Source organism: Heterodontus francisci, chromosome 10, assembly GCF_036365525.1.
Source record: "Heterodontus francisci isolate sHetFra1 chromosome 10, sHetFra1.hap1, whole genome shotgun sequence".
NCBI lineage: Eukaryota > Metazoa > Chordata > Chondrichthyes > Heterodontiformes > Heterodontidae > Heterodontus > Heterodontus francisci.
This window is the reverse complement of record NC_090380.1, coordinates 123,511,431-123,530,306: the sequence shown is the minus strand read 5'-3', so window position 1 is coordinate 123,530,306 and position 18,876 is coordinate 123,511,431. Positions and strand designations below refer to the sequence as shown.

The 18,876-nt window shown below is 46.3% G+C and overlaps 1 protein-coding gene across 1 annotated transcript in view; it reads right to left on the bottom strand.

Moving 5' to 3' along the window:
• slc37a1 (solute carrier family 37 member 1) overlaps nucleotides 1-18,876 on the bottom strand; it is a 221,590-nt gene that overhangs the window by 121,174 nt on the left and 81,540 nt on the right. Inside the window, exon 9 of the mRNA XM_068041309.1 lies at nucleotides 8,800-8,837. Coding sequence (XP_067897410.1) covers nucleotides 8,800-8,837 — 38 coding nt within the window. The remainder of the gene's footprint in view (nucleotides 1-8,799; nucleotides 8,838-18,876) is intronic.

The window sequence follows — 18,876 nt, the reverse complement described above, 5'->3', positions numbered from 1 at the left end:
GTACAGGACTTAGGGGTGCAGGTTTCACTGTAGGTTGGAGTTTCCCCTCAACCTGGCACATGCATAACTCCACCACATCTTTGTGGAGTTTTGGCCAGTCCAACCACTGTCTTATGCGGGCTTTGGTCTTTCGTGTAGCGGCATGTACAGCCACTGTAGTCTCGTGGGCCCTTTTTAATCTTTCTCCCTGTACCTCTGTGGCACCACTAACTGGTGAACTACTGTTGGGGAAATTGATGGAATTGAAGGCCGATAAATCCCCAGGGCCTGATGGTATGCTTTCCAGAGTACATAAGGAAGTGACCCTAGAAATAGTGGATGTATTGGTGGTCATCTTCCAAGAATCTATAGACTCAAACAGTTCCTACAGATTGGAGGGGAGCTAATGTAACCCCACTATTTAAAAAGGGAGGTAGAGAGAAAGCAGGGAATTATAGACCAGTCAGCCTGACGTCAGTAGTGGGAAAATTCTAGAGTCCATTATCAAAGATTTTAATCGCAGAGCACTTGGAGAACAGTGGTAGAATCAGACAGAGTCAGCATGGATTTACGAAAGGAAAATCATGCTTGACAAATCTACTAGAATTCTTCGAGGATGTAACTAGTAGAGTTGATGAGGGGGAGCCAGTGGATGTGGTTTATTTGGACTCTCAGAAGGCTTTCGACAAAGTCCCACATAAGAGATTAGCGTGTAAAACTAAAGCGCATGGGATTGGGGGTAGTGCAGTGCAATGGATAGAAAATTGGTTGGCAGACAAGAAACAAAGAGAAGGAATAAACGGGTCTTTTTCCAAATGGCAGGCAGTGACGAGTGGGGTACCACAGGGATCGGTGCTGGGACCCCAGCTATTCACAATATATATTTAGATGAGGGAACTAAACGTAATATCTCCAAATTTGCAGATGACAAAACTGAGTGAGAGGGTGAGTTGTGAGCAGGATGCAGAGAGGCTTTAGGATGATTTGGACAAGTTAAGTGAGTGGGCAAATGCATGGCAGATGCAGTATAATGTGGATAAATGTGAGGTTATCCACTTTGGTAGCAAAAACAGGAAGGCAGATTATCTGAACAGCTATAAACAGAGAGGGGAATATGCAACGAGACTGGAGTGTTCTCGTACACCAGTCACTGAAGGTTAGCATGCAGGTGCAACAGGCGGTAAAAAAGGCAAATGGTATGTTGGCCTTCATAGCGAGAGGATTCGAGTGCAGGAGCAGGGATGTCTTGCTGCAATTATACAGGGCCTTGGTGAGCCACACCTGGAATATTGTGTGCAGTTTTGGTCTCCTTATCTGAGGAAGGATGTTCTTGCTATGGAGGGAGTGCAGCAAAGGTTTACCAGACTGATTCCTGGGATGGCAGGACTGACATTTGAGGAGAGATTGAGTCGGTTAGGATTATATTCACTGGCGTTCAGAAGAGTGAGGGGGGATCTCATAGAAACCTATAAAATTCTAACAGGACTTGACAGGGTAGATGTAGGAAGGATGTTCCCGATGGTGAGGGAGTCCAGAACCAGGGGTCATAGTCTAAAGATATGGGGTAAACCTTTCAGGACTGAGATGAGGAGAAATTTCTTCACCCAGATTGTTATAATCTATAATTGCATTAATAGCACACCATTTGAAACTGCAAGAAAAGAAAGGCAAACCTAAATGTGGTTCAATTGAATTAGCTAAAATTCAGTTGCAGATGAAGCAGCTTGAGCTTGAACAGGAAAAGGAGATGAAAAAAAACTTGAACTACAATTTCAAAGAGAAAGAGAAGGAAGGGAATTTGAATTGAAAAAGATTGAACTAAGACAATGGGGTGGTTTTGACTCTAGTGAAAATTCTCGTGAGGAAAGATCCTCCAGCCCAGGACCTAGTAGAGAGCTGTTTAAATTTGTCCAAGAAAAGGACTTGGAGGCATTTTTCATTCCTTTTGAAAACATAGCCAGACAGGTGAAGTGGCTGAAGGAAAGCTGGACTTTACTTATGCAAAGTAGATTGATGGGCAGAGCTCATGATGTTTATGCTATGCTTTCTGAGGAGGCTTCTGCAGATTATGAGACGGCAAAAAAGGATATTCTCGCTGCTTATGAGTTGGTCCCTGAAACGTACTGACAGAAAAATTGGAACCTCCAGAGACAGTCTGAACAAATTTATATAGAATTTGAGAGGGTAAAGCAAATTAAATTTGATCATTGGATGTGCGCACTAAAGGTAGAGGCCACGTATGAGACCCTTGAAGAACTAGTTCTTCCAGAAGAATTAAAAAAACTCCCTCCATTAGTAAGAACCCATGTCGAGAACCAGAAAGATACAACAGTCAGACAAGCAGCGGAAATCGCTGATGATTACGAGCTTGTTTTTAAGCCCAAACCCTTTGTCCGTCACCCCCACAAACCCAAGAAGGTGGGAGGGTGAAAGGAACGCAAGTAGCCGGGGACAAGAAGGGACAGCTGGGAATGCCCTGGGATCTCCTCCTCAGGCCAGAAAGGACGATGCTAAGAGTGGAAATGAGGTCCACAAGCCTAAGTGTTACCATTGCCACAAGGTGGGACACCTTCGTGCAGAATGCTGGAAGTTGCTGGGTAAACCCATGGGACTTATTGGGATACACAAGGTCAATGTAGAGAAAGGGGCCCTGACTGACAGTACAACAGATCAGGCTGTAGTTCTGACTGCAACTGCAAGGCCAAGTATGAAAACCATGCGGGGGATGTGAATAAGATACCTGAGAGGTTTAGGGAATTCTTGTCAAAAGGAAAGGTAACTCCTCATCTCTCAAGTGAGGCAGGTAAACCTATAGATATACTTAGGGATACACGAGCCACCCAAACTCTTTTGCTGGGGAAAGATATAACTTTTCCACCAGAGAGCACACTGAATGCCAAGGTTTTAGTGAATGGCATCAGCAGGGAGTATATACCTGTACCTTTGTATGTATGCACCTGGAGTGTGACCTAATGTCTGGAACAGCAACTGTAGGAGTTGTCCTGAGTTTGCCAGTAGATGGAGTTGACCTATTCCTGGGGAATGATTTGGCTGGAGCAAAGGCAGTAGCTTCTCCAGCAGTCACGGAAAGACCAAGTAAAGTTAAAGAAATAAAACAGTTGCAGGAAAAGGTTCCAGGAATTTTTCCTTCACGTGACAGCTAGACAAGTTCCATTGTCGGAGGTAAAATTGACACTGCAGACGGATAGCCGGATATCTGAAACTTTCTTTGGGAATTTGGATAATCCGAAGGAAATGTTCAATAAATCCTCTCTGATCAAGGCTCAGCAAGCCGATCCAGAGTTAAATAAAGTGGCACAATCAGCTCTAACTGAAGCTGAGACAAAGGGAGTTCCAGAAGGCTATTATATTAAAAATGGGATCCTGATGCGGAAGTGGAGACCTCCTCACAGACCTGTGGATGAAGAATGGACGCAACATCCTGGTGAATCGCCTCTGCACCCCCTCCAATGCAATCACATCCTTCCTATAATGTGGCGACCAGAATTGCACACAGTACTCCAGCTATGGCCTTACCAAAGTTCTGTACAACTCCAACATTACCTCCCTGCTTTTGTAATCTATGCCTCGATTGATAAAGGCAAGTGTCCCATATGCCTTTTTCACCACCCTATTAACCTGCCCTTCTGCCTTCAGAGATCTATGGACAAACATGCCAAGGTCCCTTTGTTCCTCGGAACTTCCCAGTGTCAGGCCATTCATTGAATACTTCCGTGTCACATTCCTCCTTCCAAAGTGTATCACCTCACACTTTTCAGCGTTAAATTCCATCTGCCACTTTTCTGTCCATTTGACCATCCCATCCATTTCTCCCTGTAACCCAAGACACTCAACCTCACTGTTAACCACTCGGCCAATCTTTGTGTCATCCGCAAACTTACTGATCTTACCCCCCACATAGTCATCTATGTCGTTTATATAAATGACAAACAATAGGGGACCCAGCACAGATCCCTGTGGTACGCCACTGGACACTGGCTTCCAGTCACTAAAACAGCCGTCTGTCATCACTCTCTGTCTCCTACAGCTAAGCCAATTTTGAATCCACCTTATCAAGTTACCTTGCATCTCATGTGCATTTGCTTTCTTGATAAGTCTCCCATGTGGGACCTCGTCAAAGGCTTTGCTGAAATCCATGTAAACTACATCAACTGCACTACCCTCATCTACACACCTGGTCACATGCTCAAAAAATTCAATCAAATTTGTTAGGCATGACCTCCCTCTGACAAAGCCATGCTGACTATTCCTAATCAAATTTTGCCTCTCCAAGTGGAGACAGATTCTCTCCTTCAGAATTTTCTCCAATAGTTTCCCTACCACTGACGTGAGACTCACTGGTCTGTAGTTCCCTGGCTTATCTCTACAACCTTTCTTAAATAGTGGGACCACATTAGCTGTTCTCCAGTCCTCTGGCACCTCCCCCGTGGCCAGAGAGGAATTAAAAATTAGGGTCAGAGCCCCTGCAATCTCCACCCTCACCTCCCACAGCATCCTGGGACACAAATCGTCCGTACCTGGAGATTTGTCCACTTTTAAGCCTTCCAAAACCTCCAATACCTTGTCACTCCCTATGACAATTTGCTCAAGAACCTCACAGTCTCTCCAAGTTCCATATCTACATCCTCATTCTCTTGGGTGAAGACAGATGTAAAGTATTCATTCAACACCCTACCAATGTCCTCTGGCTCCACCCACAAATTTTCCCCCTTGGTCCCTAATGGGTCCTATTCTTTCCCTGTATTTTTTAGGGGAAGGTCATGTCTTACAAACTTAATTGAGTTTTTTGAGGAAGTAACAAGGAGGATTGATGAGGGTAGTACAGTGAATGTGGTCTACATGGATTTTAGTAAGGCATTTGACATGGTCCTGCATAGAAACATTAAAAAAAAAGGAGTAGGCCATTCGGCCTTTCGAGCCTGCACCACCATTCAATATGATCATGACTGATCATCCAAATTCAGTACCCTGTTCCCGCTTTCGCCCCATATTCATTGATCCCTTTAGCCCTAAGAACTATATCTAACTCCTTCTTGAATATATTTAACGATTTGACATCAACTGCTTTCTGTGGTAGAGAATTCCACAGGTTCAGCACTCTCTGGGTGAAGAAATCTCTCCTCATCTCAGTCCTAAATGGCTTACCCCTTATCCTTAGACTGTTACCCCTGATCCTGGACTTCCCTGCCATCGGGAACATCCTTCCTGCATCGAATCTGTCCAGTCCTGTTCGAATTTTGTAGGTGTAGCTCAAAGCTCTTCTGATCTTCTCTGAAACCTCCGCTTTAATAAACGCTCTTCTCCCTGCATGCATGGCATTCAAATATTCCGCAATAATTGAACTAATTGTCGTCCACTGTAAAGCCGGGGGATGATCCCACATTACCGAAGATATTTTTGGATTTCTGCCATAAACTAATTGATAAGAGCTGTAGCCCCCAACCATTTGAAACGTGTTTTTCTGCATGTACTGCTCACACCAGAGTAGTAGTCAATTTACAATTTGGTTGGTCGGCAACATTTTTCAGAGCATTTCATCAATCATAGCATGATTTCTCACAAATTCCATCACTAAAAGGACTTTCTGTGACCGTGTGTATTGCTACAATATTCATATTTTCACACATACTCCTGAACTCATCATTGGCAAATTATCCTCCATTGTCAGTTAGAAACCTAGCTGGTGCTCCCAGTCCTGTTCCTATCCACCTTTCCATTATCTTTTTTGTCTTTACTATAAAATAGCGTTGACAGACTGAATCTAGTGGCTATGTCTATAAAGTGTAGAAGAAATATGTTTTTGTCTTTATCCCATACCTTCATGTCCATCGCTACGGTTTCGTAAAAGCTCCTTGCTAATGGAAGACTCACTATGGGTCGCGATGGTGTCCTCCTGTATTGTGTTTTACAGATATCACATTTTTCACTGATATCATTGATAACTTTAGTGTAGTCATCATCTATTACCCCTGCATCTTTTAATAGAATCTTCAACCTATGACAAAATGGATGTACAAACTGTCGATGTATTTTTGAAATAATTTGCCTTTTCTCCTTTAAATCCCTACCCCCGGATGCCATTAATACTTCTTTCACATCCTGCTTAGAGATGTTAAGTGTCGCTAAAGGAATACAATAATGTCCCGACTGTGTAAACCACAAAGCTACAAATTTCCCAAAGACAATCACCTTATCATGTTCCATATCCAATTTCATCCGAGCCTTTTTCATAGACGGTTTACTTAACAGCAAAGGCATTTCACTGGATACGACATCCGTACGAATAAAATGGTTTACCCCTGCTATTTTACACAGAATTACCACTCTTTTTCGTGATTTCAACGTGCTGGCATCCCCAAACCTGAAACAGGTAGAACTGTCATATTCTCTGACCTTACTTCGATCTTCCTTACTTAAAGAATCCATGTAAAACCTTAACCAGTCCACTCCACATACTGTGGACGTACACCCGCTGTCCAATGCTGTGCAATTGAATGAATCTGCAACTAAAACACTCATTACCAGACTGAAGCTTCTCATGACCAGTACAATCCCTTCTGATTGAACAGCAGCGTCATCCTTGCCCTCCGAACCTTCCACGTCATGTGTCATCTCAAAAACCCTGTAATTCCTTTTTGGACAATGCAATGCAGAATGATACTTTGAGTCACATTGGAAACACCTGTTGACCACCCCTTGGTTATTCCTGGGGTTCATCATTCTGCCATAATTGCCCAATTCCTGCTGTTTGTTATAGCTGCCAAAAGGGTCTCTATCCTCATTCGTTTTGTGTGTGTTTCTCCTTTCGTACTGACGTTTGGGCCCCATACTTGAACAGCCTTGAAATGCTGCTAGCCTATAAATCAGTTAAACTCCAGAATATATTCTTCGATGGAAGAACCAACCATTTTTTCAAATTTATCAAAGTCTGACCATGCCTCATAGGCACTCAATAAAATGAAAGCCCATGGGATACAGGGGAATGTGGCAGATTGGACCAAAATTGGCTCTGGGACAGGAAACAAAGGGTAGTAGTCGACGGATGTCTTTGCGAATGGAAAGCTGTTTCCAGTGGCATTCCACAGGGCTCAGTGGTACTGGACTCTGTTTTTATAAAGTTTACCGAGGTAATCCTTGAGATGTTGTTGTTGAAAACCACCTTTTTCTGGAAATCATGTGATTTAAGATAAATAAACAACAGAAACCTTGGACTAAGGGGAGATATTTACCGAGAAGCGACAAGGCAAGATTTATGAGGGTCAGGGGGTTTTTTGACCTGCTGTTTAGAGTTTCACTTTTGGAGAGATTGTTTTTGATGTCACTTTGGACAGAATTGTGGGTACGGACAGTGTTGACAAAACAGTTGGAGAAAACTTGCCAAGGGAGCAAACCCCAACTCTGCTTGTTCCACATCTTTGAAAAGCCTGACAGCTTTTCAATCTCTTTAAGAAGCCCTGAGCAGCAAGTGTAAAAAACAGACTGAAACTGTTGCTGCATTTTTCCTGAAAGGCCTGCCAAACTGATCCTCAACATCGCCTGAGAAGAACTGTTCTAGGGAGATCCCAGTGACAGCTGTCTACATGTATTTGGGATGCCAGACAAAAAAGGGACAACCGACAGCTTTCCACATCTCTTTTTTTTCAAGAATTAGCAAGTATTTGCCAAAGTCCTTTTTGTTTTTTTTGGTAACAAACCTCTACAAAGAGAAAATTTCTGTATTTTTTCAGAGTGAGTGAGTGAGTGTGTGTGAGGGGCTAATTTAAAAAGGGAACTTTCATATTTCAACCTGTGTGTTAATGCTTTGCTACTAGATAAGTCTTGTTTTGATATTAAATGGATAATTTTGTTATTTGTTAAAGAAACCAGGTTGGTGTATTTTATTCTGGGATAAAGAGTAGATTGACCGTATCGGTAACTGGGTAAACATATGTTGTGACCCGTGGAGAAGTAGAACTAGAAATGACAGTGCACTCCTCCAGCCTTCGTCATAACTGCTGTCAGTGGACCATTTACTGTCCATCTGCTAGCTCTGGTGACTCAGTTACTGCTTCGCAATACAATTGAGAAGTACACAATTGGGGAAAGAGAAAGAAGACTGTCAGGAGAAAGTTACAATTCTACTTGAAGCAGAAGTGAATGATCTGCTCTGCTCCACTCCACGAGAGGGTGAGGAGGTATTCAAGGAACAGGAGATAAAGAACATTTTGCTTTAGTTATAGCTCAATTGTCTGCCTGTTTACCTTGCTGCTAGCTGTATTGGAAATGAGGAGCAGTGAGAAAACACCCTGCAACCTGTCCACAAGAAGGGCAACAGTGCAATAAACCAAATCATACAATCAAACTCTGGTCTTTAACTGCAGATCTGTTAGGGTAAAGTCATAAAACCGACTTAACAGGTCTTTTAAATTGCAAAGCACACTGCTCTGGGTAACTATATTATAAAACACCAAACCAGCTACAATGTAAGGCCAACAGTTTTAGAGGATGATTAAAGACGTTCACAGAAGTTTGTTAAATTATCATAATTCAATATTTGAATATTACCATCTCATTATTTTGTTCCATTTTCACACAAGTACCTATTCACATTCTAAGTCCTGTCAATGGCACATTCAAAATGGATGTGGGAAAACTACAAATGAAAGAAAGCATCTTCCAATACTGAAGGCTTTTCTATTCAATGTCTCATGCATAAGCAAACAGTCAGGCTTCTCACATTAACTCACTGAACGAAGATTGTTGTAAGTTGTAAAATACTTTTACTTCTAACATCGAGCATTAATTTTCAAGAATACTCACCCGGGCTCGGGTTAGAATGCATTTTACATCTTGCGGATCTAAAGAAACAAGAAAAGCTAAGTTAATGCAAAAGGAGGTGAACACTGAGATTTTTGTGGACATGAGAAGTAAGTGTAGAAAGAAACATATTTGTTGGCTTAGTTGTAAGGGAAGAAAGTAAAGGCAAAGGTGCAGGTGAGCTAAGTTCTTCCATGGATTCTCCTGCAGAAGACAAAATGCTGAATAGACTTTGTTGAACCTGATCTAGCCAATGGACTCTGACACTCAAATTTTTTTTACATGTTCTATTGCCACCACAATACAAGAGCACAAGAATTAGAAGCAGGAGTAGGCCATTCGGCCCCTCAAGCCTGCTCCGCCGTTCAATAAGATCATCTGGTCTGATTGTGGTCTCAACTCCACTTTCCTGCCTATCCTCCATAACCCTCGACTCCCTTGTCAATCAAACATCTATCTAACTATCTATCTAATGGACGGCACAGTGGCGCAGTGGTTAGCACCGCAGCCTCACAGCTCCAGCGACCCGGGTTCAATTCTGGGTACTCCCTGTGTCTCCTCCGGGTGCTCCGGTTTCCTCCCACAGCCAGAAGACTTGCAGGTTGATAGGTAAATTGGCCATTATAAATTGCCCCTAGTATAGGTAGGTGGTAGGGGAATATAGGGACAGGTGGGGATGTGGTAGGAATATGGGATTAGTGTAGGATTAGTACAAATGGGTGGTTAATGGTCGGCACAGACTCGGTGGGCCGAAGGGCCCGTTTCAGTGCTGTAACTCTAAATCTAAAAATAATCTAAATCTAAATTGGCCTTGAATATACTCAAAAACCCAGCCTCCACTGCTCTCTGGGGAAGAGAATTCCACAGATTTGCAACCCTCTTCTTCATATTAAATGGGAGACCCTTAGTTTTTAAACTGTGTCCCCTAGTTCTCGATACCCCACAAGAAGAAACATCTCAGCAATTTTCCATATTGGCACTCAAGATACTGGACAATGGAATGGCAATGTACAGTAGTTACAAAATAAAACGAAAAAACAATAAAACTCCAAAATATGTTCAGAACAATGAGTTCACTGGTACAACAACGGCTCAGACCAGCCTTTCATCTTAACAGCCTGGATTCCAACTCAGACCCGTTTTTTTCCTTTTTTATTAAGGTGACCTTTATACCCCAGGACCCTTTTATGTATTTTATGTCGAGGGGGCCTTTATTCCTCAGGCCCCCTTTATATACATTTTAAAATAACTATTAAAAACAAATAAACAAAACAAAAACTCAAATTAAAACAGCATTGTCCGCATCGACAATGCACTCCAGTCCCTGCGGTGCCCACCGGTAACAGAAGGCCTCAAGCGTACTGGCATACACTGCATGCTCCTTCTCCAGGGACACCCGGGCACGAACATAACCTCGGAAGAGGGGCAGGCAATCAGGGAGGAAGGACCCCCCGACGGCCTGCAGCCTAGACCTGTGAATTGCCACCTTGGCCAGGCCCAGGAGCAGACCGAAGAGGAGATCCTCCTCCCGGCCCACGCCCCTCCGCCACGAGTGCCCAAAGATCAGGAGCATAGGGCTGAAGTGCAACCAAAACTTGAGGAGCAGCCCCTTCAAATACTCAAAGAGGGGCTGCAACCTCGCACACTCCATATATACATGGAACACGGACTCGTCCAGGCCGCACAAAGTACAGGCGGTCTGGGAGTCCGTGAACCTGTTTAAAAGCCTATTGCATGGGACTGCCCTGTGCAACACCCTCCACCCCAGGTCCCCGATGTAAAGGGGGAGGATTCCCGCGTAGAAAGACTACCAGATGGCAGCACGGACCACCAGGGCGCATCCAGCCGGCTGAAGAGGGCGAAGAAGTGGAAAGTGTGCAGGAGCAGCCCGTACAGGAAACCCCTCCGCACCGATTGGAATGGTACGGAGGGCATTTCCGAGAGGCGGCTCGGGTTGTGTGGGACCGGCTCCCAAGGAGGGTTTCGGGGCCTGGGTCCGATGAGCATTTCCGGCCGAGTGGGCGTCAGCTCGGCTGGAGCGTTCCGCACTCCCGAGCCCCCTCGCCATCCGCAGTGAATAGCTTCGGCTATTCCTCTGCCCCTCAGTCCGTCCCCGAAGCCGGCTGCCCGGACAGCCGAGGCACTCTCCTCTGCCGGCAGGGGAGTGCCCTGACTGGAGGCAACCATGTTCCAGACTCTGAATAGATCCCAGTAAAAGACAGGCAAATCCCTCAGAGAGGCACGGCTAACGCTCTCTGCTGGGAGCTGCGCGTCCTCTTGAAAGCAGTGCCCCGGCGGAAAAAATACAACACCAGCACACACAATCTGGGAAGACGCTCGACGTACGGGTATCTTTGCAGGGTCCGAAGGCAGAGAGTCGCAGCCTGAGTGCGGGCGCACACCAGCGACTGTCCGCCCTCCTCGATCAGGAGACTCAGGACCGCGGCAGAGACCCAATGTTTCCTCACGCCCCAGAAGAAATCAACGAGTTTCTTCTGGATCTTGGTGGCAAATGGAGGGAGCGGGGCCAAAGTGACCAATCGGTACCACAGCATCGAGGCCACTAGTTAGATCATGACCAGCGCTCGGCCCCTGTACGAAAGTAATAGAGCAGTCCTGTCCAGCATCCCAGCGGAGTGGTGACTTTCGCCTCCAACTCCTGCCAGCTTGCCGGCCAGGCTTCCTCAGCGGGGCTATGGTGGACTAGAGGTATGCAAAGGAAACTCGAACCAAATCTGAACGCTGGACCCGGAAGCCCAACCCGACCCGAACCCGACACGTGCCGTCGGATCCCATCGGGGTCAGGTCGGGTAGCAGGCCTTTACCCATGTACTGATGTATGGCCTGCCACCCGAAGGGTTCCGTCGACATGTGTCGGGTTCAGGTCGCGTCAGGTTGGACTTCCAGGTCCGGAATTCGGGCTCACGTCGGGTTTCCTTTGCACACCTCGAAGGCGGACTCCCAGATAGCGGAGGTGCATGGGGCTCCACGCATAAGGTGTTCACTCCTCCGGTAGGGAGCCCACCCGCCACTGACCCACCAGGCGTCCGGAACATTTCTCCCAATTGATCCTTGCGAAGGACGAGGCAGAAAAGGTCTGTTGGCAGTCACGCATCCTCCGCAAGTCAAAGGGATCTGTGAATGCGAGCAGAGTCCCGAAAAGTTATTCGTGAGCCACCCTGTCGAACGCCTTTTCCTGATCGAGGGACAGAAAGGTGACCGACAGACCAGTCCTCTGGGAAAGATGGACTAGGTGGATGTTGTCCTGGATAGACCAGCCCGTGACCGTGTAGGACTGGTCGGGGTGAATCATGTGGGCCAGCACGGAGCCCAGGCGGGTAGACATAGCCCGGGCAAAAATCTTATAATCCGTGCTGAGGAGGGAGACCGGACTCCAGTTTTTAAGCAGGCAGAAATTGCCCCTCTTCGGCAGCAGGACGATGAGCGCCCTGCGCCATGAGAGGGGCATCTCCCCGGTCGCCAGGCTTTCCTCAAGGACATCCCAGAACGCCCTGAGGAACTCCACGGTCAACCCATCCAGCCAGAGGGATTTGCCCCTCGAGAGCTGGTGAAGGGCGCCTGTCAGCTCTGCCAATGTGAGCGGAGCCTCCAATCCTTCGGCGCCCTCCGGGGTAACCTTCAACAGGTCTTCTCACAAAACGCTGGACGGATCCAGAGAGATCAACACATTGTAATAGGTACGGACCAGGAGGCCCATTCCCTCCGGATCCATGATGGAAGATACGTCGTTGGCCAGCAGCTCCCCGATATTTTTCCAGTGAGTAAAAGAAAGGTGAGGCGTGGTCCAAATCTTCCAGGATCTGAATCCGCGACCTCACGCACACGCCTCGGGACCCTATGAGCTGCAGGTCCCACAGCGTGCCCTTCTTCTGTTTGTACGCCTGCCACAGGGCCGGGTACGCAATGGCATGACCGAGGCGGGACTCCAAGTCAAGCACCTCCCTCTCTCGGCGCCCGATCTCGGCTTTCGGCCTCTCGGTCAACCCCTTCGCATACTCCTGACAGAAGACAGTTTTGTGAGTCTTGCCCAGATCCCACCACAGCCTCAAGGAGGGGAAGCACCCCTGCTTCCTTCTCCAGTCGGCCCAGAATCGACAGAACGAGTCCCGGAATCACTCGTCCTCCAGCAGCCGGTTGTTAAAGTGCCAGTACGCGGACCCCGCCCGCGTGCTGAGTGGAGTGAACTCCGCCCACACCAGGTGGTGGTCCGAGCACAGCACCAACCGCATGGAGGCCGCCGAAACGCGGGAGACGTACGCCTGAAAAATGTAGAGGCGGTTGATTCAGGAACCCCCTCCTCCAGAGCTCCATGTGAAGGCGCTGGTGTCGGGATGGAGATTCCCCCAGACATCCACCAAGTTAAAGGAGCTGATCAGTTCCCTCAACTTCTCCACTGACGCTTGGCCGCGCTGGGGACCGGAACGGCAAGGCGGCCCCGCACGAGCTCCTTGACCCCCAAGATCTCCAGCTGAAAAGTCGGGGCAACAAGATAGCCACCACACTAGAAATAGGGGTAAGGTGACTCATGTAGACCCCACCCTGCCACTCCAGGAGCCAGGTGGCTTCGTCTCCCAGAATGGTGTGGGTTTCCTGAAGAAAGATCACCGCATACCTCTCTTCCCTGAGGACTGAGAGATTGTGAAATCTGTGGTGCGACCCCCTTGCTGCCGTTGATGTTGAGGCTGGCTACGGTTATCTTCATGGCAAAAGTACTTAGTATCCTGTCATCAACACCTCACTATGAGGAGGGAGCGGAAGTGCCCCTGGCCTTCTAGGGCAGCACGGACGGACCGGATGATCAGCGCCAGATTCGACCATCAGCCAAAGGCCAGCTCAAGTTTATTAAGTCCACCCGTGCAGGCCGCGAGGAAGTCCCGGAGTACTGCAGTGGGGATGAGAGGAGACTTGGTGGGAGGCACGAGGGAGTCCACTGCCTCACTGGCAATGGATTCAAGATCGTCCTACATGCCCCACACCAAGTTCCTATCCTCCTCCGGGTCGTCCCGACTAGAGAACCAACTAGAGAAGAGGCCATTCTAGACTGTGTATTGTGTAATGAGAGAGGAATAATTGATAATCTAGTGGTGTGAGACCCCTTGGGGATGAGCGACCATTATATGCTAGAATTCTTCATCAAGTTGGAGAATGACGTGGTTGATTCTGAGACGAGGGTTCTGAATCTTAGTAAAGGAAACTACGAAGGTATGAGGTGCGAAAATAGAGTACAAGAGCAAGCTTGCGGGGAACATAAAAACTGACTGTAAAAGTTTCTATAGGTTTGTGAAGAGAAAAAGATTGGTGAAGACAAACGTAGGTCCCTTACAGTCAGAAACAGGGGAATTTATTATGGGGAACAAAGAAATGGCTGAGCAACTAAATGCATACTTTAATTCTGTCTTCACAAAGCAGGACACATATATCATACTAGAAACATTGGGGAATACAGGGTTTAGTAAGAGGGAGGAACTGAAGGAAATCAGTATTAGTAGAGAAATGGCGTCGGGGAAATTGATGGGATTGAAGGCAGATAAATCCCCAGGGCCTGATGGTCTGCATCCCAGGGTACTTAAGGAAGTAGCCCTAGAAATAATGGTCATCTTCCAAGATTCTATAGACTCTGGAACAGTTCTACAGATTGGAGGGTAGTGAATGTAACCCCACTATTTAAAAAGGGAGGTAGAGAGAAAGCAGGGAATTATAGACTAGACAGCCTGACGTCGGTTGTGGGGAAAATTCTAGAGTCCATTGTCAAAGATTTTATAGCAGAGCACTTGGAGAACAGTGGTAGAATCGGACAGAGTCAGCATGGGACAGTCATACAAAAGGGAAATCATGTTTGACAAATCTACTAGAATTCTTCGAGGATGTAACTAGTAGAGTAGATGAGGGGGAGCCAGTGGATGTGGTTTATTTGAACTTTCAGAAGGCTTTCGACAAAGTCCCACATAAGAGATTAGCGTGTAAAATTAAAGCGCATGGGATTGGGGGTAGTGCAGTGCAATGGATAGAAAATTGGTTGGCAGACAGGAAACAAAGAGAAGGAATAAACGGGTCTTTTTCCAAATGGCAGGCAGTGACGAGTGGGGTACCGCAGGGATCGGTGCTGGGACCCCAGCTATTCACAATATATATTTAGATGAGGGAACTAAACGTAATATCTCCAAATTTGCAGATGACAAAACTGAGTGAGAGGGTGAGTTGTGAGGAGGATGCAGAGAGGCTTTAGGATGATTTGGACAAGTTGAGTGAGTGGGCAAATGCATGGCAGATGCAGTATAATGTGGATAAATGCGAGGTTATCCACTTTGGTAGCAAAAACAAGAAGGCAGATTATTATCTGAACGGCTATAAACTGAGAGAAGGGAATATGCAACGAGACCTGGGTGTTCTCATACACCAGTCACTGAAGGTAAGCATGCAGGTGCAACAGGCGGTAAAAAAGGCAAATGGTATGTTGGCCTTCATAGTGACAGGATTCGAGTACAGGAGCAGGGATGTCTTGCTGCAATTATACAGGACCTTGGTGAGGCCACACCTGGAATATTGTGCGCAGTTTTGGTCTCCTTATCTGAGGAAGGATGTTCTTGCTATCGAGGGAGTGCAGCAAAGGTTTACCAGACTGATTCCTGGTTTGCGGGTCTGACGTATGAGGAGAGATTGAGTCGGTTAGGATTATATTCGCTGGAGTTCAGAATAGTGAGGGGGGATCTCATAGAAACCTATAAAATTCTAACAGGACTTGACAGGGTAGATGCAGGAAGGATGTTCCCGATGGTGGGGGAGTCCAGAACCAGGGGTCATAGTCTAAGGATACGGGGTAAACCTTTCAGGACTGAGAACAGGAGAAATTTCTTCACCCAGAGAGTGGTGAGCCTGTGGAATTCGCTATCACAGAAAGCAGTTGAGGCCAAAACATTGTATGTTTTCAAGAAGGAATTAGATATAGCTCTTGGGGCAAAAGGGATCAAACGATACAGGGGGAAAGCGGTAACAGGCTACTGAGTTGGATGATCAGCCATTATCATGATGAATGGCGGAGCAGGCTCAAAGGGCCGAATGGCCTACTCCTGCTCCTATTTTCCATCTTTCTATGCTACCACCACCTGCAGGTTCCCCTCCAAACCACACACCATTCTGACTTGGAACTATATCGCCATTCCTTCACTGTCGCTGGGTCAAAATCCTGGAACTCCCTTCCTAACAGCACTGTGGGTGTACCTACCCCACATGGACTGCAGTGGTTCAGGAAGGCAGCTCACCACCACCTTCTCAAGGGCAATTAGGGATGGGCAATAAATGCTGGCCTAGCCAGCAATGAACACATCCCATGAATGAATTTTAAAAAAACTCAACGATACAAAAACAGATTATCTGGTCGTTATCACATTGCTGTTTAAAAAACTGCGTTCGATAGTGAGAGTGGAATTTATATTCTTTCATGGGATGTGGGCGTCACTGGCACGGCCAGCATTTAATGCCCATCCCTAATTGCCCTTGAGAAGGTGGTGGTGTGCTGCCTTCTTGAACCGCTGCAGCCCATCTGGTACGGGCACACACACAGTGCTGTTCGGGAGGGTATTCAAGGATTTTGACCCAGCAACGGTGATGGATTCTCTGATAAATAGCAGGTGAGCAATTCTCAAACTGAAATTTAGTTCAACATCTGGAATTTAACACAGAACTCTAAAAACTGTAAAAGAAACTTCATGTTCGTTAATTTTAAGTGCTTGTCAGTGGTAGTTAACTGTCAATCAGCTGTGATTGTCTGAATAAGTGTTAGTTACCGTCAGCAGGAAGTTGAGTCAGCAGTTGTGACTTGGATGTGACTCAAAAAAGTGGATAAGAGCAAACAGTATCGGCTGACAGTGTAGTCACTAACAGAGTGCATTGCAAAGAGAGTATAGCAGTTTGGAGTGACTGGGAATTCAGTGCAGAGGGGGAAGGAGATGGTACTTTTTGTGTCAAATATTTGTAGTGATTTGTGCAAGCTTCGGACAGTAAGTATTTAATATTTTTGTCCAGTGTTTTCATTCTTAGCACAAGGTAGTTTGCAGAAGAAAAAAAGACAAACAAAATAAAAATTTAAAATATAACAATCTAGACTAAGATATGACAGAGCAGGTTGAGTGTACGGACTGCAGTATGTGGGAGATTGTGGACAGTGAGACTGTCCCAAACACTCTGGCTCAGAGTCATTGAGCTGGAGTGAGAGTTGGAGACACTCTGACACATTAGGGAGGGGGAGAATTACCTGGACAGTTTGCTCCAGAACCCAGTCACACCTTGCAGAGAGGTGCAGGATCAGAATGAGATTGGTGTGGCCGATAATGCACAGACTAAGAGGGACCCAAGTGAGATATTCAATGAGAAGTCACAGAGACTGATCCTCACCAACAAGTATAATATACTTGTTACCTGTGAAGATAAGCATAAAGACTGTGGGAAGGACAGCCAGAATGCGGACCTTGGAAAAGGAGGCTGTCCAAAGGGGGTGGGGGGATGCGGGAGGAGGAGGAGGAGGAGGGGAGTTGTAGGAGATTCAATAATTTGGGGAACAGATAGCATCCATTGTAAGCAAGGTACGTTGCCTGGATGAGGGACTTCTTGAACTGGCTTAAAAGCATATTGGAGGCGGAGGGGGGGAAATCCAGTCATTGTGATCCATATTGGGGCCAGCAACATAGAGAAGGTAAGAGGTCCTATCTGGAAAGTACCAGGAACAAGGAGATAAATTAAGGAACAGGGCCTCAAAGACTACAATCTCTGGATTATTTCCTAAACTACATGCAAACTGGCATAAGAACATAAGAACTAGGAGCAGGAGTAGGCCGTCGGGCCCCTCGAGCCTGCTCCGCCATTCAATAAGATCATGGCTGATCTTTTTGTGGACTCAGATCCACTTACCCGCGCTCTCACCGTATCCCTTAATTCATTTATTGTTCAAAAAGATATCTACCTTAGCTTTAAAAACGTTTACTGAAGTAGCGTCAACTACTTCACTGGGCAAGGAATTCCATAGATTTACAACCCTCTGGGTGAAGAAGTTCCTTCTCAATTCAGTCCTAAATCTGCTCCCTCTAATCCTGAGGCTATGCCCTCTTGTCCTAGCTTCACCTGCCAGCGGAAACATCCTCTCTACTTGTATCTTATCTATTCCCTTCATAATTTTATATGTTTCTATAAGATCCCCCCTCATTCTTCTGAATTCCAATGAATATAATCCCAATCTACTCAGTCTCTCCTCATAAACCAACCCTCTCAGCTCTGGAATCAACCTAGTGAACCTCCTCTGCACCCTCTCCAGTGCCAGTATATCCTTTCTCAAGTAAGGAGACCAAAACTGCACACAGTACTCCAGGTGCGGCCTCACCAGTACCTTATACAGCTGCAACATAATCTCTCTGCTTTTAAACTCAATCCCTTTAGCAATGAAGGACAAAATTCCATTTGCCTTCCTAATTACTTGCTGTACCTGCAGACCAACCTTCTGTGATTCATGCACAAGGACACCCAGGTCCCTCTGCATAGCAGCATGCTGCAACTTTTTACCATTCAAGTAATAATCCTTTTTACTGTTACTCCTACCGAAATGAATGACTTCACATTTATTAACATTGTATTCCATCTGCCAGACCTTTGCCCACTCACTCAATGTATCTATGTTCCTCTGCAAAGTTTCACAGTCATCTGCACACTTTGCTCTGCCACTCATCTTAGTGTCATCTGCAAACTTTGACACCCTACAGGTGGCCCCCAACTCCAAATCATCTATATAAATTGTAAATAATTACGGTCCCAACACCGATCCCTGAGGCACACCACTAGTGACTGATTGCCAACCAGAATAGCACTCATTTATCCCCACTCTCTGCTTCCTGTTAGTCAACCAATCCTCTATCCATGCTAATACTTTACCCCTAACGCCATGCATCCTTATCTTATGCAGCAGCCTCTTGTGCGGCACCTTGTCGAAGGCCTTTTGGAAATCTAGGTACACCACATCCACTGGGTCCCCATTGTCCACCTGGCTCGTAATGTCTTCATAGAATTCCAAAAGAT